Below are 20,750 nucleotides of genomic sequence, written 5' to 3'. Positions count from 1 at the left end.
TCACAAAAATCCCAATTGAAAACGATATGGAAACAGAAAAAAGCATTCCATCCCTCTGTACAGCCTATCGACGCAACTCCCAGTCCCCTCCCAGACCTTGTAAGGCAATCACTCAATCCTCTTCCCCATCGGCGCAACCGGCGTCCCCACTTCCTCCATGTTCACCACATACGCGCCATGCGACCGCCCGTCCCCCGCATCACCGGATCCTCCTCCCCTTGCATGCACATTCACATTCACATGCTCACTTCCAGCTCTGACACCCATATCACCGCTTCCCCGATAACTCCCCGGCGACCGTGAACTCTCATCAACAATATCGACCTCCACGCCTGCCACGGTCGTTGCGATTTGATGGTGTCCGTGGTGAGATGGTGAGGTTGGCGATGTGGGCGATGTGGGCGATGTGGGTGAAGAGAGCGTTGGGGAGGTTGCAGAGTCCAGGTTGTCAAGGTCGCGGAGGTAGCGGGAGTATTCCAGGGTTGTCATTTTGTTTTGGGCTGTAGGCGGACAATCGGTGGGATAATGAAGATGAACATTGGGTTAGAACTTCAGGGACTGCATATGTCTGTGTGGGATGGCAGAGGGTGCGTACCCAAGATCATATGCAATCGAAGCAGGTCGCCGATAAAGAGGACGAAAATGGCGGCAAGGATGGTGTGCACCATCGCTATGACTTGGATTCCCGTCATGGAGATTCCTGATCTGTCAGCTAGAAGGACAGTAGGAATATCTCATGAGCCGTCTGATTTTTGAAGTGCTGTCTCTGCTAGTTAGGACTGCTTACACATGTCCACAAGGTATCCGTCGATGGACGAGTAGCGAGCGAAGAAAACGGCCAGCGAGACGCACAGCGTTGTCAGGCTGTAGATAAACGCTGCTATGAGGGTGATGATGAAGAGTCTGAGCTCGTCAGTTGAAACAACTGTCCTGGAGTTCAGCCCGTAACTGGCTAGCTGGGCTGCATATCTACCTGTAATTGCGCTGTCCGATGCACGAGTTGACGAAGAAGCAGTGGTGGTCCAGCCGCTCTACGCATTTGTCACAGTACTTGCAATGCAGAGATGCGTGGGATCTGATATGAGCGTGATTGTGCGTCAATGCAGATGATGCGGATTGCAATCGATTATGCGCACGCCGCCACTTACACAAACACTCGACACAGCTGACAGTAAGGTCGTGCAACTCCCCCCTCCTCTACATTGTCGACATGTCCGACATCCACAATCTTGTCTCGTATCCCCGGCGACGCCGCCTCCACCTCCGTTCCCACCCTGCCATCCCTCTTTCGACCCCATCTCCACCACCGACTCCATTCCCGCCGGCCTCCGCTGGCCCTACCTCCCCGGTTCCGTCGAACGCTCTCATCTGCGGGATCGATAGCCATCAGGGCTATCCCACAGGCTATCATCACGGCGGCCCACAAAGCGGTCCATACTGCAAGAAAAATGCGAAGGCCAATAGGTGAGAGAGCACGGGTGTAGAGGGCGAAGAAGCAGAGGGGAGAGAGAAGGCCGTAGATTGTGCCGAGGAGTTGACGAAGGGTGTATGGAGGGTGACAGCCGTTGGTGTGCCGACTGTGAGCTAGCGTGAGTGGTTGTGGGGCGGTCAACATTGCTATATATTGCCGTTCTCTTGCTGTGCCGTCGCTGGTGTGTCTTGTCGCGAAAGACGGAGGGAGTTGGGGGTGGAGCGGAGAAGAGAGCGACTGACAGCATGATTTCACGCGTTTCCTGTCATTCCGATCGTCACCGTCTCCAGCGTATTAAACACGGTTAGCAACACTCAGCGGTCAAGTTCCGCAAGTTCCCACTTCGCCGACGTCCAAGGGTCCAAGTTGTTCCCAGACACACCTGTCGTCGCTCTGGTGAGACCCAGTGACAGAAGGAACATCCCGGTAGAGGTCTTTCGTAAACGCACCGTACTGTAACTACTGGCCAAAAATTCAGGTTGAGCTCCTATCGGTATGTCCATCTTCAACCGCCGGCTTGCACGAAAGATTTCCGGGACGTCTGAGCCAATGCTTATCCCCCAGTTTCTCCTAGCGTCCCTGTCTGCTTGCATCCCTCGTCGACCGCACGCGCAACCGAATTCTTCCCCAATGTCCGACGAAGGTCACTTGTAAGTAGGCCCGTCACCAGCGTGTCCTGGGAAGCCCTTCACGATCTGACGACTGCCTCCGCGTTTCTTCACCAGTTTGGAGGTTGTGGACAACCGGACCGGCAAAAAACACCTCATCCCCATAACAGAAGACACGATCGACGCTAGCATCTTTGCACAACTAGGACTGTCCATATATGATAACGGATACCTCAACACCGCCGTGTGTCGGTCCGCTATTAGTTATATTGATGGGGATAAGGGCATCCTCAGATACAGGGGCTACGACATTGAAGATCTAGCAGAGAACTCCACATTCCTCGAGGTGTCATACTTGCTGATCTTCGGAGATCTGCCCACGAGAGATCAGCTGCAGGTTCGAGACGGATAGCATACTGTCAATGTTTCTCAGACTCTGTTTCTGATGGTGCGGTATTCATCCCTGCAGACATGGGAGACTAGGATTATGCGGCATACGTTCATTCATGAGAACATGATTGATTATTTGAAAAGCTTCCGCTACGACGCGCATCCCATGGGAATGGTGACGTCCGCCTTGTCAGCAATGTCAACATTCCACCCCGAAGCAAGCACCGCATTACAGGGAGAGCACATCTACGAAAATGAAACCATGGTCAACAAGCAGATCTTCCGTCTCATTGGCAAAGTCCCAACTTTGGCCGCATGCGCATATCGGCATCGCATCGGGCGCGCCTACAACTCCCCCAGCAACGAATTTGGATACACAGAGAACTTCCTGTATATGTTGGACAGACTCTCGGAAAACAACTACGTGCCAAACCCGAGGTTGGCACGAGCGCTGGATGTCATCTTCATTTTGCATGCCGACCATGAACTGAACTGCAGCACCGCTGCTATGAGGCAAATGACGTCTACCGGCGTCGATCCATTCGTTTGCTTGGCCGGTGCCGCTTCTGCCCTGTACGGACCATCGCATGGAGGAGCTAATGAAGCAGCTCTCAAGATGTTGGAGGAGATCGGTAGTGTTGAAAACATTCCGGGATTTATAGAGGATGTAAAAGCAAAGAAGCGTCGTCTGATGGGCTTTGGTCATCGGGTATACAAGTCATACGACCCGCGCGCAAAGATTCTGAAAAAGATCTCGGACGAAGTTTTTGAGATCATGGGCCGGAATCCATTGATCGACATCGCCGTTGAACTGGAGAGGATTGCTTTGAGTGACGAGTATTTCATCAAGCGGAACCTGTATCCCAATGTCGATTTCTACAGCGGAATCATTTACAAGGCCATGGGATTCCCGGTGAGTCACCCTTCGTCTCATCAAATAGCCTGTCATCCGGTCTGACGGAGTTTCACTGTTAGACCGACTTCTTCCCGGTTCTGTTCTGTATTGGAAGGACCTCTGGATGGCTTGCCCACTGGCACGAACAACTGCAGCAACCCATTCCCATTTTCAGGCCAAAGCAGGTAAAGTGACGAGAAGTGGCGATGGTATACGATATCTTGTCACCACAAAGAGAAGACGCAAAGCAGATTATGTACAATGATTATATGCTAAGAATTCCCACACCTTCTCTCTTCCACTTGATACACAAACGCAGAGTTACGAGGGCGCGGAACCGAGAGCGTATGTCAACCTTGCAGACCGTAGCGCAGCGCAAAGCCCCAAGATAGTCGACCAGGGCGTAAATGCAAGGAAGAACCTTCCTCCCGACACAGAATAGAAAAGGGCCGCCTTCAGCACAGGCCGACTGGGCGAGGATGAGATCACGACTGGGTATAATCCTCGCTCCTGCGGCACTGGATGTACGGAGGTTCCGCATAGCGGTCGACCGATCCGCGATATGTAGCGGTCGGTAGCGCTCGTAGTCCCCTTCGACCCCGCCCTACCGCCCTGCCTTCCGCCCCCCAATTCCGCTCTATTCCCTCTTCTTACTCTCGGACCACAGTATTTTCTCGTATTCATCCGTAGCCGCGGGCAGCCGGGCAATGACATTATATAGCTCTTCCATTGGCTTGATGTCCGTATATCCCGTTTGTTGAAAACTGAGGATCTCGTTGATCACCCCGCTGATCATTTGCCGCTTTGTGAAATTGATCCTGTGCTCGATGTTGTCGGGGTTGCCGTCCTCCATGTATGTCACTATTTGGAAAAACAGATGAGTTTCCAGATATAGAGAGAGCGAGGACGGCTTGCAGATGCTTACAATCGATTAGATACACCCCTGCGAATGTGGAGGGGTCGAAAAAGATGTTGGAAAAGAGAGAGAGTAAGCTTCATCATATCGCGCTGAAAATCAATCCAAACGCACCACTATTGTCGGCGTATGAGTTGTCCAAGAAGAGGTTCCGGGGAGGTTGATAAACGTGAGACATCCAAGTCAGCGGATGCGGCTACACTGGAAAGACCCATTGATCATGATCATGCCCTTACATATATGGTATACACGGCCTTGAGACAGTCTTCATATGCCCGCGGTAATTCCGATATGAGCCTTCCGCCGTCATCAGCTTCTCCATATCGTTTAGTTTCTGAAATGGACCCCGGCCATGAAATCAGTCTTTCGGCCATTTTGCACGTCCATAAGGATTCTGACTCTCTTCCCTAACCTTTAGATTCTTGGCCCCAACTTCCTTGAACGTCTGTTTTAGCCGCGATACCGCCGCCTTGTTCAGTCCGGCGATTACGGCCATTAATGTCGAGAAGTTGTTCAGTTGGAGAAGATGCTAATGAAGACGAGAGTTAGAGGATAAGCATCAAGCCCGCCGCCATCAACACCTGGTTCGGTCTTGTATTCCTTACCGTTGCGACGTCGATCAGGATCGTCATTCGCTTTGCTCGCGCTCGCGGCGTTTTCATCTCCAGAACAGACTGGTTGGCGAGAGGATGAGCTTCAAACCGCAATTCCGGAGGAAAGATACGCTGAAAGCCTACCTTGGCCGTCCAACACGCCACGGCATTGAAGCGCCTCGTCAGAGCGGTGATGTTAGGTGCTCTTGTTGCTGCGTCCGATTTACTCCATGCTTGGTTGAGAAGCTCTGATGGCTGTTGATGGGAACATCAAAATCTCGTGCATTAAAGAGATAGCCCCTGTCACAGAGAGAAAGGCACGCAAACTGACCAGGATGTCAGCCAGGAAGGCGTGCTCTATCAGTGTCAGCTGTTGAGCAATCTCTTCTACTTGATGGGAAAAGACGGACATCTTCCGGGGATCCACGTCGCCCGTGTTCATGGGTGACTGTCAATATCAAAGAAAATCCCGTGATGAGAATGACGTCCAGGCAGCCGAGAACGGCAGCAACAGGGAACCACAAACCTTGAGAATGAGGTGCTTGACCATTGCTGGATGCGAATTGTCTTTCTACGCGAAGATACACGGGTGAATGACGGATCACATCACCGTGGTCGAAAGACCTCGAAACTTACTATCTTCACCAGATTCCTCCTGATCTGCTTGGCCAGATTCGGGTGATCCACCGCCAGCACGTCTTGCACAAACCCGGCAGTCTCATACCACAACGGAGAAACCTCTTTCCGCTTGGATTCCTTCGTATTTACGGACAACAAGAAGTCATTTGGATGCCTTTTGACCCATTGCAATAGCACGTTGCAGACGCGGAGTTGGATCGTCAGCCGGAAATGGTCGTAGGATGCGAAGGTGGATTTGCGATATCGAGGCGCATGGTAGCGTTCCATCAGCTTGAGGTTCAATTTGGATCCCGTGGTGAAAGATTGGTAGGTGAGGAGGAAGGTTTTCACGTAGTCCAGATCTGCAATGCATTGGTCTTAGTCAGCGAGGTTTTTGGCAGCTCATCCCACATATTCGCCAGTCTTACATTTTACAGTTCCTTCCCCGAGCTCGTCAGTCAGCTTCTCCACCAGCTTGTTCAGCGATGCGGATCCGACAACCATGGTTCCGTCGTTGTCTTTGATCATATGTAAGTTGTTCTCTTCCGGCTCCTCCCATATGTTCGTGTCCTCTGATGTCGTCGCCAATGGTGTACTGGGAGCATTGGGACTCCGCAGAGTTGCGTTGTCCAGTTTCACCACAAGTTTTGTCCCAGGTGCTACACCCTGCTGTTCGAGTGATTTGTCCGTCTGCAACTCTGTGAAAAGGAAGCTCATCAATCTCAGTTCCTGTACAGCGGACGCAGACACGGAGCGACGGACCTTTGCCATCTGCTGTTTGAATTCCCAGCACATGTTTCCGTGCAATCCCAAATCTACGACATATGAATGGCAGTTTTGTCTCCAAGGGGCGTAAATAATCGAGGTCAACATCGATCTTGACGTCCGAATCAAGGTTGTTCGACAAGATGACCTTCTTCGGGACAGCGCGATACTTCAGCGCATCACCCGGAGCAAGGTCCTTGATTCCCGTCCACACCAGGTCCTTCTCGTTAAGCCTATCGCCGGCCGGTGAAAACAAGCAATATACTTCTTCGGCGCTGTCTGGATTGTAAAGGCCGATAGTTTCCAGCAGGGTTTCCACGGTCGTTTTGCCATCCACATGTATCCGCAGTGGTTCTGTGTAGTTCAAAGCTACCTGTTGGTGTTCTGAGAGATCGCATTGGATCAGGACGAGTTCGTATTGTAGTTTGTACTCTACATCCTCCTATAATCGATCTCCTAAGTCAGCCCATGTCAACCTATCAAAAAGGCCTCTACGCACACGCACCGTTTTGATGGTCTCATATGCCTCCAATGAATCCGACTCCTTCATCCAAATCGACTTGGAAGGAATGTAGATTCCATAACGACCGCCAATATGCCCAACCTCGAGCTTTCTGTTTTTGAGCTGATACTTGATCATTGCGATAACATCTAACGAAGGTCCAACGATCAGCGATGTTCCTTCTCTACATCACCAACGGGTAATCACCGTAGCTCACCAGCAGCTCGCAGATTTGGTAGCACTTTCAGAGCGATCTTCTGATTGAACTCCACGAGATAAATCCGCAGAAGAAACTGGTTCACAAGCGCCCTGAATTCCAAGTGGTTCCTCTGACGTTTTCCACACATAAGCAATCATTGTTATCTTTTAGAGCCACTGAGTAGGAGCGGTCCTCCCCATACCTCTGATGTCAGATCATAAGAGAAGAGCGTTCGACCGTCGTCCAGCCATAATGCCAATCGCGGGTAGTACAGGCCGTACTTTGCATCTTTCGAGTGTTCGCCTGGATTTGCAGCTTTGAGCTGTGCGACCGCCTCCCTCACCGTCACGTCAAACCCATATTCGAGTGATTGTTGGGTGGGAGATGGTGGAACCGAGATCAACGCCGTTTCCTTGTCGGCGACATGCATCAACCGCACTTCGTCCTAGCCAGAACGACCGTCAGCCTTCTTTTGATGCAGGGCTAATTTTGCCAGATTCTCGCCCATCATACCCCTTGTAACAGATCGTATGTTCCCAGCAGTCTTTCAGATTCCATCCATATCCGCACACCTGGAGACTGTCGATCCAGCTTGCAAAGACGATAGCCCAGCCTATTGGGCTCCACAGGAAATGACCCACTCGTTGCAACAATGAAATCCGTCAAAATGCTTTGTATAGCATCCCCAACGGTGTTGTTGGCGAGCACACGCAGATGCACCGTTTGCCCACGATGCGTCACAAAAAGCTGATATGTTTTGGGCAGATAGAGTGAAGTTGCTGACATCCATATTTGGAGGTCATCCATGCTGCATACGCTCGACTCTGCATTTCATGAAACGATGAGGCATTGCGAAACATATCTCTTTTGGGCAATTGCACGGCTCACCATCATCCTCGTCACCCGTGTCGCTAGTAGGTACTCTCCGAGAGCTTCCCTCCGATGCGCTTGGTGGTTGACCTACAGATTGCCAGAGTGTTTTCAGCGCCAAGGTTTGGAACGACGGTGAATCCGGGAGCGCCCCACCTGTTTCCACAAAGCTGCCTTTCGATCGACCGATTGTCATGGATTGCGGCGAAACATTCGACCCTTTCGGCGATGGGTTTGTTAATGTGCGTGAAAATTCACACGGCCCTTCCGAGCTTCCACCCCTTACCAACTCGCGACCTCATTTGGTTGTTACTTTCATGGATTGGGTTGACCGCATTCCTGGCTTTCCTCAGCAAAGTGCTCCCCCAGCGCATAGAACCAAACTGGGAACTATCGGACCCGGCTTCGGAAGGATCCATTGAAGTCCGTCGGTCCATTGAGGCCGCCGTCTTTGGCGTCTTCGAGCTTTCGTGAACAGAATCGACAGAGGCTGTAGTGCCAGCGCTCTCCAGCGGTGAATCTGTGGACTTTCCTCTAAATATCGAAGCAAAGGAGTCTACAACGGTGATGCTCAGCTCCATGCCTCAGTTTTCGCATCTCAGCCTTACGAGTTCCACATACCTCCTCTTCGAAAAGTATCTTTCAGCCGAAATGTTCCTTTTTTTGATGTCCCAGCAGGTGCCCTGGCTAGAAGATCAACGCTGGTACTCCGGGCATGGGTCCCACCGAGGGCCTCTTTATGGTCACGGATCCCAAATCCCGCTCCATTCCTCGGATCTCTCGACGCCTTTCCTCCAGACATCAAATTTCCTTCGGAATCGCCCCGTTTCATAGCTACGTTATCTGCAACAAAGGAGGGACTATGCGTTAAGCCCCTCCGGCCTGCGCCGTGGGCTCGCCTTCCATGACCGTCATGTTGTCCAGAACGCATGAAGGAGTTCACGGTCGAATCGACATGACTCATGTTGGTAATTTCGTGAGGGTTGTCTTCGTGGATGTCGTCGCCAGGGCTGCCAAAATCATCGTGGTGGTGCATGAAGGAGGCCACGGGCATGCTTCCAAAGGCGTTAAGGGGCCGCCGACTAACATTGCAATGTACATGGATTAGAGTGACGAACGAAACAGCTATCTGGCCGCGATGTCTACAGCCATCCAACAAAACTCTGCCGGACCTCTTGGCCGCGCATGTTGAGTTCGGGCGTGAACCTCAACTTTCGATTGCATCGTCGGACTTACCCCTGCGTATGAGAGTTCATCGTGACAATAATAGAGGCCAGTGTAGGGAAGTACTTTGTGCAGATCCAATAGTGCCCGAATACTTTGGCAAAACGGTGCGTAAGTAAAATGGGGTCGCTTTATTTGAGGCTTTCCTTCGGCTGCTGTCCTGATATCGCAAAGTTGCGGACGAAATGTGATCCAGGGCATGGTCGCAGTCCGGGAGTACGCTCGCGCGTTGTCGTCACCAAAACCGTTAACCTTATTCGAAACAAGCACCGCAACAAAAACATCCGACACCCGTATCGTGATCATGTCTCTCGCATTCAGTGGCCAAAATCTTTACAAAGACGTCAATCTGTCCTTTTCACCTCTTGTCCCCGCCCCGACAGCGAAAAAACATGTGGAAGTCTGCTACAGGAACCGAACAAAAACCTGCCAAGCCATCGGACGACGACGATTGGGATACAGGTACGTATAGCAGTAATTTGACGTGTGTGTGTATTGGGATCCACCCTTTCGCTAACGTCATGAGCGCTTTCATAGACCCAGATTTCGTCAACGATGTGTCAGAGAGAGACCAGCGATGGGGGAATCAGAAAACCATAGATACGCAAGGCGCACCCAAGACGGAGCTGACTATGGATGGTATAGGAATTTGCCCAGCGGCGGACCTCTCTGAAGCATAGGCTTACACTGTCTCTCAAAGAATTGCGGAAGCAAGTAATCGAAAAGAACGAAAAGGCCGCAAAGGACGAATGGATCAGGCGCAACGGGAAAGACGTCAAGGAAAGCTATGGCGTCGGCAAGAACGGCAAAGTGTGATGCGGGATAGGAATTTCGACTAGCTCACGGGGTAGTCCGTAGGGATTGGGGGTTTCTAGATCTCCGCTCGCTGAGTAAAGCGCGCGATCCTGTCAATACACTGTCACTACGAGCTTATCGCAACTTAACCCAAGCCGAAAATTGATATACAGAAAACTATGTACAAGGTGCTTCTATGAAGACGGAGTCATTGTGAACCTACTCCAAGAGGAACAAATATCCCAAAGGAGCAGCACCTCAACGCCGCCCACGCTATCTCACAAAACAAACAAGAACTTCAGATCCTCCTCAGACAATTTGGCAAGCGCCTCCATATCCTTGCCAACCGTAGATTGAAACAGCGCCTTTTTCTTGTCCTGAAGCTGGAGGATACGCGACTCGATCGAGTTTTCGATGATCATCCGCGTAATCTTAATGGGTCTGTATTGGCCTAGACGATGGATGCGATCAAACGCTTGATCTTCCACCGCCGGGTTCCACCACGGATCCATCACGAAAACCCTGTTGATATCCACAATTAGAATCCCAATAACCATAGGAGGCATGTCAAATCCAATAACCCATGACTTACCGACTAGCCTCCGTGAGGTTCAGCGCGACACCTCCAGCTTTCAAGGACACCAAGAACACAGTCACGTTCGGGTCGGTCATGAACTGCTTGATGACGGTATCTCTCTGCATCGGACCCATTCGGCCGTCGAGCTTGACGACATTGAATCCAGCGCGGGAAAGACGCCATTGAATGAGATCCAAGAAGGCGACGAACTGAGAGAAGACGATGGATTTGGCAGTGCTCTCCTCCCGTTGCAGCGCTGTAAGCTCTTCTACAAGAGCTGAGTAATAGAGGGCGATTAGTACTTTGTGCGAGAATCAAAGTCCTCAGGTGTTGCAGATAAGATCTCGTACCTTCAATCTTGGAACTACTCCTCCAATTTGCCATGTCGATGTAGTTGACAATACTACTCTTGACGGTTTCTCCACCACTCTTCGGTATGACCTCCGGCTGAGTCAAATCAATCGTCATCGGTTTGTAGCATACCGGGCACGTCGGAGTATCCTGATCAGGCGCACTCTGGATATACTGTCTAGCGTCCTCTCTGCAGAACGTGTGCTTGCATTTACTCATGATGGGGTCTTCGGCCTCCTCATTGCAGATACCGCAGACCATGCGTTCTGTGGCCGTGCTCGCTGCAATGGCCACGCGGGTGGTGACGAGATCGGGGTGGTTGACGGCCAGGCGCATCCGAGAAAGTAGGGAGAAGATGCTGGCGTAGTTGTTCAGAACGGTGTCGGCTTGTACATATGTTGAGAATGTCCGCGTAGACTCGGAGTATAGACTCTCGTAGAGCTCCTCTTCTGCTTCATTGAACACATCTCGGCGGACCGTTACAACACGTGGCGGGAGACCGAGCTCCTCCGTGCGTTCTAATTTTGTTCGACGAAGCATGATTCGGTCTAACAAGGCTCCAAGCTTCTTGAAGGCCACCAGTCCCTCTCCCTGCCCTCCAAACTGCTGAATCGGCTTCAGAATCTCAGCGTTCCACCAACAGAAATGTGAATGACTGATATGCCCACACCCATCGCAATGTCGTCGGTCCGTAAAGCTCCACGTCTGCATCTTGCAGGGACATCGCTTGCAGAAGTAGTAACTGAATGGATCGGCGTTCATGAAACGAATAAGGGAATACAGCTCTCCGACACGATTTTGCAGCGGCGTTCCTGATAGCGACCATTGCTTCTCTCGCTGCAAGTTGAAGACGGCTCGAGCGGTTGAGCACGACCTATCCTTGATCGCGTGCGCTTCATCCAGGATGACTCGGGCCCACTTGACGGAATGCAGAAGCGAGGGCTCGTGAACTTTCACACCATTCCGCTTTGCTCCATAATGCTGTTTCCGATACGCCTGCTCGACGATCGCGTACGTAGACAACACGATGTCGTACTCCATCAATTCCTCTTTCTTTGTTGGGCGATTGGTGCCATGGAACAACATCACTTTGAACAAATCAGGTGTTGTTCTCTCGCGAAGTTCTGCAAGCCATTGCATGATAGCGACTGTAGGCGTCAGGATCAAATTTGGCTTTTGTCGTTTAGAGACTAGTAGGGAGATCATTTGTATCGTCTTGCCCATACCCATTTCATCTGCCAAGATACCACCCGAGAAACGGCTCTCCTCTTGCTCCTTCATCCAGAACAATCCCTCCTGTTGGAACGGCAGCAGCTTCACTCTGACATCGGCAGGCTGCTCGGCTTGCTCGGGCTCAATGACCTCCATCTCTTTCTCCAATTGGTCCCACACTGTCAAGAGTTCTGGGTGGTATTCATAGATCTGTTGCTTCCTTGCATCAGCCTTCGCTTGCCGACGAGCTGCTGCTGCGGCACCACGCTGCGGCCTGCGTGTTGACGCAGGAGTGGTAACAACAGTCCTGACTGCCGCATCCGAGTCCTCCGCGGATGCAACTTCGTCGGCGTCCGAAGCCGACTCATCGCTACTGGTCATTCCTTTGAAGTCGCTGTCGCTTGCATCGTCACCGCTGGAAATTATAATAGGCGCTGTCCTTACCGCGCTTGCTCGCCGCTTTCGCGTCGCTGAGCTGGAGGCACTCGCTCCATTCGACGTAACGGCTGTGGTAGACTTGCGTCCAACAGATGCACGTTTTCGCTGGGCGGGAGCCTTCGCTTTTGTGACCTTTTTGGCAGACTTCGATGGTGAAGTCTTGGTTACCTTCGATGGGCCGGGCATCGACGTCTCCTCTAGGAAGTCATCGTCAGAGCTCGCTCCCAACTGGATGGAGCTCAGGACGGAATCGGCTTCGCTGGCGTTGCCATCTACTATCGCTGAGGAACTCTCATTGTCAGTGGCAAACTCGGACTCCGACTCGTCAGCCTCGTTTTGCACAGGTACAGCTCGCGCTTTGCCCTTGCCCTTGATGTCGGGCACAACGGCACGACCAGTGGGTCGTCGGGGCGCTGATCTGACGGCCGCAACCGATGCGATCTCACTCTGAGCGTCCTCGTCGGACGTGGGGGCCTTGCCCGCGCCAAGCACCTGTAGCATGTCGGACTTGATGTTTCCTAGCGAGCTTCGACTTCGAGTCAATCGTCGAGGAATTTCCGCGACGACTTCCATCGGTGGGGTCCGTTTTCCGCGAGTCGTAATCGCATCAGTTGAGCTTTCATCCGGCAACTCGTCGCTGACGATTACATTGGCGACCCTCGCGGACAGTCTTGGAGTTCTGGGGCCCGTGGAACCGATAGAGCGAGAGATTCGTCGGCGTTTGTTCGATGCTGCGTTCTCAGTGTCGGAGTTTGTCTGCGGAGCGTTAGATGGTATGAGCGTGAGGTTCAGACGAGAAGGGACAGAAGCAACTTTCGAATGACCAACAGTACCTCTTCCATCTGCTCGTCGTCTGTGACCGCGGCTACGGACGTAACAACTTCAACCTTGACCTGCGCGGCGGAGCTTTGACGAGTTGCCCTTCTCACCGGCGCTGGCGTGGTGGACTGAGTACACGAGCGTGAAGGTCGAGGCCTCGAGACAGCCGGAGAAGACGACCCGCCTTCAGCCGTAGTATTTCTTTTGAGACCCATTCCGTACGTCCAGCGGAAGTGAGCTTAGCGGACTTCACACAAAATAACGGGATAACTGAATGAAGACGGAACACAAGCTACCAAACGAAGGCACGAAAGGATTCCTCGCCGTTGCCTTCTGGTCTACCCCAATGTACAACACCCCGTTGGCTATGAACAGCGTCCAAGCTACTGCTTCTATCGGCAAGCGGTTTCTTTAGATCCCCGATTCCTCTCAAGCAAGCCAGGGTCTGTCTGACAGTTATAACTTGTGCGTTCATCCGCGATTTTTCATCATTGAGTGCACAGCCACCGTCATAGTGGCGCACGTTTTTCATTCAGAGGATTTCAAACCGTGGGGTCTCGATTGATTTGTGTCGAGGCGAGAACGTCGTCTCGCACACCTCCTTGCATATCATATATCAGGTCTAATCCCGTGCATGTGTACTGTACAGTACATCATACATACATAGTCAAAGTAACGACGGACGAGATAATTGAATAGAAGTGATGCACTTGCGGAGAAAAACCGTCACTGTCCATCAACGTCATAAACTGTTCCCGCCCAGCTGCATCTCATGCAACGTTGTCACACTTGCCCTTTCTGGAAGTCGGTGGGCGGGTCGGCCTCCTTTCCCTTGAAGGCGTGCGATGGAATACAGTACACAGCACGTACATATATCAGCTCCCTCGACTCGAACTCCGAGAGCTTTCCTTCACAACGTCCGACCATGCGCATCCGGATGAAAGCTGCAAGCACATTGCTCTCATGGCTGCGTGGCAGACCTCGCTGCAATGTTAAAGTGCATTGTGCCAGGAGATGTGGCCGGTTTTTGACAGTTGTTGCCACTCCATTGCGACGGATCTTTGCGGGGCGATCACTTCCAACTTCCGGCTCAAACCGGCTGCGCAGCCTTGTGCGCAGCCGCCCGCAAAGAACAACAAGGCCTTCCTTTCACTCAAACGTGTACTGTACAGTATGTGTTTTATGAAACTATTGTATTGCGATATTTGCGATACGTAACGTACGCCGCAGAAGGCGGAACGATCTATGTATGAAGATGCCATCTATGAGGAATGTCTAACCGAAGAACCTACGTCCGAGAAGGAGAAAGTAGTCGCGGGGGGAATTGGGGACGGGGGAATTAAAAGAGACAAAAACTGCGTGATGGTAAAAAGTTCCAAAAACCCTATGGTTGAAGGTGAAAAAGACAGGAGAGCAAAAGAGTATTCTACAAAATGCCGATATCACTCGTATTCGAGTCGTGGTGACGAAAAAGATGAATCTAGCATTCGTCGGCGTGCTCGACTTGGTGATGTTGGTACATGTGCATTGTAAGGCTCCTTGTGCTAGCTCCAGCGCCCGGAGCGGGTTGCACCCTCGTTGCGGCCGTTGGGGTTTGTTTGCTGCCGATGTGAGTGGTGTGCACCGAGGCTTTTCGGAGGGCTGTGTTGTTGGCCACAGTGAGTAGCGTTTGCTCGGGAACGACGGTGGTGACTGGTGCGAAGGTCATGTTTGTTGGTTGAAAGTAAGCTTCGAGAAGGTTTGTGCGGAAAGAGTTTTGATGAGAGGCTGGTATGGGTTTGGCTTTTGAATCGAGGTGCGGTAGGTGGGATGCAGTTCTCACGGCTTGTTTTTATGCGAAAAGCGTCGAAGGCAAGGTTGGGGACGACGGGCAGGACATGAGGCAATTTGCGCGGTGGAGCGCCTATGTCACTAACGGTCATGCTTTGGAGGCAAATCCACCCGTCCGTGGCCGCCTTAGCCGCATTTCGGAGCGCCGCCATATGCCAAAACTGGCGTGCGTGTGATCTTGGCTAGATTTAGTAGCAATAGCCAAGCCCTGTGAGCGTAAATTGGGACCCAAGCCGCCGATCATCTCACAGCCTACACCGAGGTCAACTGACTAAATGACTTCACAAGGATTGCCTAATTTAGCACACCAACCAGCCATATACCGAATCATCGGGCTGTGGATCCAAGCTCAGATCTCACAGACAGAAGGCTGATCGTGACAACATGAACACGTAGTACGTATATTGACAGCTTCGACGGCCTCCCCCGCCCACCCACCCACCAACCATGTTAGGATGCCCACCGTCAGGACTCAGGAGCTGCGATGCCCCGGCCTCTTGAAGATTCCTAACCGGCTATAGCGCCTCATCAACGGCGGTAAGCTCGGAGACGACGGGATTGCTGAGCCCGTCGACGGATTGTTTTCTTCAATTCTGTGGCCATGTTCTCCGTCGCGTTCGTGGCAGTCATGTCTCGGAGATGGTCACATAGTCCACATTCGGCCAAGAGAGGTCCGCCGGAATGACTTTGGTAATCGTATCGGTGGACGAAGTAGACAGGGCGACTAGGTCTGATTCTAATTATGCGTTCTGTCTATTCGAAACTGTCGCTCGACCAGACTTTCACGTGCGGTACTCACACGCCGAAGATATCGCTCAAGTTGCATTGCTTCTTCAACTATCACCAACCCTGCTCGATCGAATGAGCTCCCTCCCAATGAGGGTATTGACGATCTTTTGTGATATTGGGGCGAAGCGACGTGGTATACACACACTTCCTAAATGCAGCAGGGGATGTGCTTGTAATGTTGAAAGGCACCGGGAGATATCGGGGCGATTCGACATACCCACAACGGGAAGTCCTAATCTGTGTTAGTTTCAGTTGCAGAGTTGAGGCTTCTCATATGTACATATGACTGTTCTATCTGCTTGAAGGGGGTGCGAGATGGAATGACAGTGAAAAAAGTGACTTGTGCCAAGCTGCGCCACATCCGTCAGCAAGGCCTGTTTCCCTTGGAGCAAATTCATGGCCAGGATTGTCATCTCACGTGAAAATGATGACTGCCGGAGCAGGTTGCCGATAAAGCGCAAGTCAAAAATGGGTTCTCGGTCGTCGTCCGCAAAAGACCGATATCGGTGCTCGGTAAAATGTCGCAATTTGGAGCCGAAGTCTGGGTGACAACAAGTACTACAACAATGCCGAACACCCAAGGCGAGGCTTGCGCATCATGTGAAGTCGACGTGCGAGCCTCTGAGGCCTCTGACAGCACCATTCCAGAACCGGTCTGCTCATCAGGCACGCTGACTTGAGAAGCGAACCCCACAGATTGTGCAATGGATGCTTGGTGTGCCACAGAAGCAACTGGAAGTGGGGCGTTGTTGTCGATTGCACTGCCGGAGGCAGGACAGTACTCATGTAGACTTTCTTCAGCTCATGTAATGCATCTCCCCTCCTACACGAGCCCTGGAAGTTCATGCACAGAAATGAACGCCCGAGGAGTTTGGTGAAATGTGAGCAACAAGAGTAGGGCTTTCTCCGTTTGTGCAGCCTCCCGGAATTTCCTTGAAACAGTGCCCAAGAACCTTGAGCGACGAGGTGGTAGGTAGCAATGTAACATCACTAGATAAGGACAGGCTCTCATACTTTCCCAATGGTGATGAACACGAACGCAGCAGCATCCCACCGATTACTTTGACGGCTTCACAATCCTAAATGCTGCCCGCGTTTGCTCACCCACATTTCGCCTCTACGCTGTACATCCTGATGCTCCTCGTCAAGATCTGCTCGTCTCTTCCGTTGACCGAGAGGAGTCAATGGACTCCCGCTGCATGCCCATGTCCAGATAGGTTTGTAGAGGGGTGGTGCGGTTGATGACCTGGTTCCACTAAACTCGGCTAGGTCGAAATCGGAACTCGCTTACTCAAAACTGCGTTCATCCACAAGGAAATGCATTTTTTTCCCCGCCGTAATGATATCCATCCCTTGATGCGATTTGACAGAGAAACAAGATCCGCCGTCGGCCAACTGCGCCGACGGACGTTAGCGCGACTCTTCGGATCTACATTGCCACGACTAGGTTCGCCGTGCCGCAGACACCTTCGCCATTGATGGATATGTATTCAAGAACGGAAAGGTCGGCGGCCTAGGAGCGCAAGCTGTTGCCAAATCCTATGCGAGATCATCCTTCCGCTGCTTGCGTCTGGTCTGCCATCCACTTCGTTTACGTTCCGATTCTTACAGTCACCTCCACCGGATGCAGACACCGCACTGTTCCTTTGGCCCCGATATTGATGTTAGTGCAGTAGCGTAGTGACTGGTATTTCAGCTTTGGGTCGGTGAGACCAACGTGAAAGATGCGAGTTCCTCGCCAGAGGTCTAACTCGCGTGAAGTCAGAAAGCCCAATCAGGCAAAAAAACACGCGCCGCCGTGGAACAGCGGTCTCTCGACTTCGACCACGAGACTCGCTTTCCCTTTTCCTTGAACCGCCCTCAACAGCAGAGCGACATTGCCGCGGCAACAGCACCCATCGCCGCTCTATCTGAGGACCGTGCTAAGGTAGGTCAGTGAGCTACTTGTAGGGTAGACACAGGGCTAGTCGGCGTGCTTCTCTGGAGGTGGACCGGGCGGGCCCTTTATTTCGGTTCTTCGGAACGGCCGTCTCACTTTACCTTTCTCTGTTGTTCAGATCTCTTTCCCACGACAGCGCAAAAGACCGCAGCGCCTCGGAACAGTTCGAATACCCTGAGAAACCCACTATCGCAGGGTCTGGAATGCAGAGGCATCCCATATTCACTCAACGCGTGGACTTGTTTAACCGTGATCTCCATCTCAGAGCCGATATGACAGACACCGACCCCAATGCCCCGGCCGCCGCCGACAGCGAAACCACAACGCTCAACCATGCTTCCTCCTCCTCCTCCCTCGGCGGTGTGACCGTCCCCCCTCCCGTCGCCTCCAAACCGTCCTCCAAAGCCGCCTCCATCCTCGGCGTTGCCGCAGACGCCCTCACCAACCGCCACATCACTGTGAGCACCTCCACCACCTACCCGCCGTCAGACCCACACAACGCTCTCCCCGCCACCTCGCTTCTGATGTCCCTCCTCAACCGCGGCGACGACAAGCATCGCTTCATCAAGACGCTCGTGGCTATCTTGCGCGCTCGCTTGCTGCCGTTGGTACATGGCACCGAGACCCGCGCTCACTCGAACCCCTGGCTCGTGGCTCTGTGGAAGAACCTCGGCGTGCCCCCTATGTCGGTTGTTGCGCTCGTTGGAGTTGTGGCGCTGGCTTTTGTGAGGAGACTGATGAAGAGGGAACCATTGCTGTTGACGAACCTGGTGGGCGTGCTGTATCCGGCATATCAGAGCTTGAAGGCGGTGGAGAGGCCCGAGCCGGATGATGACGAGCGGTGGTTGACCTACTGTGCGTATTTCAAATCTCTGACTTCTCACTGGTGGCATTCCTGCTGTAATTACCTATGGACAATCCGCTCACCATTTGCAATCGCTACTCTATAATTATAGGGTCGGTCTTTGGCGGTTTCACCCTCCTCGACACGCAATCCCACAAATTCGACAAGTACACCCGCTACTACTACCTCGCCAAAATGCTTGCGCTACACTGGTTGTACGCCCGCAGTGGCTCCCTCGCGGTCTATCGCCAGGTCATCAGGCCTTTCTTGGTCAAGTATGGAGGATACGGTGTCGTTCACGCTGCCGACCCGACGTCCATAAATGGTACGGCGGGTTTGGTTGTGGAGAACCCGGGACCGTTCAGGAAGGATTTGTGAGAGGTTGGGATGGGTTGGGAGATGGAGACGGCGAGCTCGTTCGCTGTAGCATTTCGTGCCGCCTTCATTCTGTCCATCATCAGATACCTTTTTTCGTTGCCCATACATTGTACTTTACCTTTCCATTGCCCTCCTGTGTCTGACAATCTCGATTCCTACATTTTCAGTCGTTCACTCTGTCCTCATGCTCAATGGACGTGAAGCAAACATCGTTGGCCAGCAGTTCACGTGAGCTACCTAGGAACGCAGGTCCATGTAGAAAGCCGGTGCGTCCAATTGTTTCATCAAAATTCCCCGCATGCCCTCTCGAATCCCCACACTTGCATTCAAGCCAACAGCACAGCTCCATTCCTCTTCGTAGTTGGACATTGACCGCATGAATTTAGTTATGATACAAAAGCTTACGCCTTCCTAGCCTTCAACCTGCGCTGGTAGAAGTCGAGCTCCTTGCCCTCAAGAATGTAACCGTCGCAACGGCCGGATTGTCCAGGGCGGGAAGCAATGCGAGCTGTGAAAAGCGATGTATGTGAGAAAATAAGTCTCACAGAATAATAGAATAGCAAGGTCGACTTACCAAGAACACGACCGGCAGCGAACTGCTCAACGAGACCAGCCTCAACCTTAGATCCCTCCTTGCGAGCGTCAACCTTACGCTGGACGTGGTTGGAACGCTTCTTGGTAAGAGGGTCCTCAGCGGTCTCGTCCTTGTTGTGCTTCTGGGACTTGCGACCGATGGCCTGGGCGTAGTGAGCCTCGTACCATTGACGGAAAGGAGCAGCGTCAATTTCGATGATGGCACCCTTCACCAGAGTGTTGGTACGGACAAGCTCGTTGTTGGAGGCGTTGTACACGACACGGACAATACGGGCCTTGCGGGTGGAAGACTCGGAACCCCACGCAAAGTTTCCTGAGAACGGGTCACCATATGTCAGTCGTCGGTTTCAAGTTTCCGTCGCCCACCTTCGCCTCAACTCGCCATCCATCTATTCTCCTCTACTCACCAGTGTCGAGACGGAGAGCCCTGAACTTGATGTTTCCACCACGGACACGAACGGCGTGCACACGCTTCACACCGATCCTGGTGTTGGCAGCCTGACGACCGAGCTCGAACTTTCTCTTCTTGCGGATCTGGGCCCTCTTGGCACCAGTGTGCGCGCGCTTGTGGCGGCTGTCCCGGCTGATACCTGGAATATGGAGAGAGGGGGTCGTTCCATTTGAGAAATGGTGTCCCAAATCGCCAAACTGAAAAGGTTTCGCTACGGACTAGCGCACTGGCTGGAAGATGGCCGAAGCCTTGCCCAACACCCTCAGACACGCCATAACCCCTCGCTGTCCCTCCCAGTAGCTGACCACCTATCCTCCCACAAATCGGTAACGGGCATGCCCAGTCCGCCAAGCATCATTTTCCCACCACTCCGTTCCAGTTATCTGATAGAGCTGCTCCTATATGGCGTGGCGGCGAACCGAATGCCTGCGTCTCGTTGGATGTCGTTCACTCGGTGCCGGTTCCGTTTTCGATATGCGCTGATTCGCCATCCCATTCCCTCCGCATGCCCGACCCACCCAAACATCCATCCATCCGTCCATCCATCCATCGCTACCCCAAATCGTCCCCACTCTTTCGCTTCTTCGTCTTCGTCGAATTCGTGCGTGCGTGCTGTGTGTGCGTGAGGGGTCTGTGCTTGCGTACTTACCCATGTTGAAATCGGTATATGGATGACGGAAGG

General features: G+C 52.5%; 7 protein-coding genes across 7 annotated transcripts; 3 read left to right on the top strand and 4 right to left on the bottom strand.

Moving 5' to 3' along the window:
* Positions 1–9: 9 nt before the first annotated feature.
* Positions 10–1,759, bottom strand: EV422DRAFT_532120 (DHHC palmitoyltransferase-domain-containing protein). The gene is made up of 5 exons (XM_053070508.1): positions 1,149–1,759; positions 974–1,075; positions 788–903; positions 596–712; positions 10–500 (listed from the first exon to the last, which is right to left on the bottom strand). The coding sequence occupies exons 1-5, from the start codon at positions 1,613–1,615 to the stop codon at positions 109–111; spliced, it is 1,194 nt and encodes a 397-aa protein (XP_052925010.1). The 5' UTR covers positions 1,616–1,759; the 3' UTR covers positions 10–108.
* A 342-nt stretch (positions 1,760–2,101) lies between these two features.
* On the top strand, positions 2,102–3,806 carry EV422DRAFT_568199 (citrate synthase-like protein; the record flags this gene model as incomplete). Its single annotated transcript, XM_053072620.1, has 5 exons — positions 2,102–2,121; positions 2,197–2,476; positions 2,549–3,382; positions 3,445–3,549; positions 3,684–3,806. The coding sequence occupies 5 exons, from the start codon at positions 2,102–2,104 to the stop codon at positions 3,804–3,806; spliced, it is 1,362 nt and encodes a 453-aa protein (XP_052925009.1).
* A 195-nt stretch (positions 3,807–4,001) lies between these two features.
* EV422DRAFT_568198 (ras guanine nucleotide exchange factor domain-containing protein) lies at positions 4,002–8,023 on the bottom strand (the record flags this gene model as incomplete). The annotated part of the gene is made up of 17 exons (XM_053072619.1): positions 4,002–4,225; positions 4,290–4,307; positions 4,530–4,614; positions 4,693–4,809; positions 4,886–4,954; positions 5,018–5,128; positions 5,205–5,321; positions 5,400–5,444; positions 5,510–5,853; positions 5,920–6,189; positions 6,254–6,698; positions 6,762–6,907; positions 6,976–7,087; positions 7,160–7,402; positions 7,471–7,781; positions 7,846–7,917; positions 7,984–8,023. The coding sequence occupies 17 exons, from the start codon at positions 8,021–8,023 to the stop codon at positions 4,002–4,004; spliced, it is 2,769 nt and encodes a 922-aa protein (XP_052925008.1).
* A 1,227-nt stretch (positions 8,024–9,250) lies between these two features.
* On the top strand, positions 9,251–9,867 carry EV422DRAFT_568197 (uncharacterized protein; the record flags this gene model as incomplete). Its single annotated transcript, XM_053072618.1, has 4 exons — positions 9,251–9,349; positions 9,435–9,513; positions 9,589–9,690; positions 9,752–9,867. 4 exons carry the CDS (start codon positions 9,251–9,253, stop codon positions 9,865–9,867), a joined length of 396 nt encoding a protein of 131 aa, XP_052925007.1.
* A 257-nt stretch (positions 9,868–10,124) lies between these two features.
* EV422DRAFT_496984 (SNF2 family N-terminal domain-containing protein) lies at positions 10,125–12,367 on the bottom strand (the record flags this gene model as incomplete). The annotated part of the gene is made up of 3 exons (XM_053067915.1): positions 10,125–10,368; positions 10,439–10,700; positions 10,774–12,367. 3 exons carry the CDS (start codon positions 12,365–12,367, stop codon positions 10,125–10,127), a joined length of 2,100 nt encoding a protein of 699 aa, XP_052925006.1.
* Positions 12,368–18,325: 5,958 nt separating this feature from the next.
* EV422DRAFT_497138 (TB2/DP1, HVA22 family-domain-containing protein) lies at positions 18,326–19,023 on the top strand (the record flags this gene model as incomplete). The annotated part of the gene is made up of 2 exons (XM_053067926.1): positions 18,326–18,656; positions 18,758–19,023. The coding sequence occupies 2 exons, from the start codon at positions 18,326–18,328 to the stop codon at positions 19,021–19,023; spliced, it is 597 nt and encodes a 198-aa protein (XP_052925005.1).
* A 401-nt stretch (positions 19,024–19,424) lies between these two features.
* EV422DRAFT_550856 (ribosomal protein S8e-domain-containing protein) lies at positions 19,425–20,618 on the bottom strand (the record flags this gene model as incomplete). Its single annotated transcript, XM_053071798.1, has 4 exons — positions 19,425–19,531; positions 19,598–19,930; positions 20,025–20,200; positions 20,488–20,618. The coding sequence occupies 4 exons, from the start codon at positions 20,616–20,618 to the stop codon at positions 19,425–19,427; spliced, it is 747 nt and encodes a 248-aa protein (XP_052925004.1).
* Between the last annotated feature and the right edge of the window lie 132 nt (positions 20,619–20,750).

This window comes from Fimicolochytrium jonesii (assembly GCF_025526975.1).
Source record: "Fimicolochytrium jonesii strain JEL569 chromosome Unknown EV422scaffold_14, whole genome shotgun sequence".
In the NCBI taxonomy this organism is placed as follows: Eukaryota; Fungi; Chytridiomycota; class Chytridiomycetes; order Spizellomycetales; family Powellomycetaceae; genus Fimicolochytrium; species Fimicolochytrium jonesii.
The sequence above is the reverse complement of the archived record's forward strand: the minus strand, read 5'-3'. Positions and strand labels throughout refer to the sequence as shown.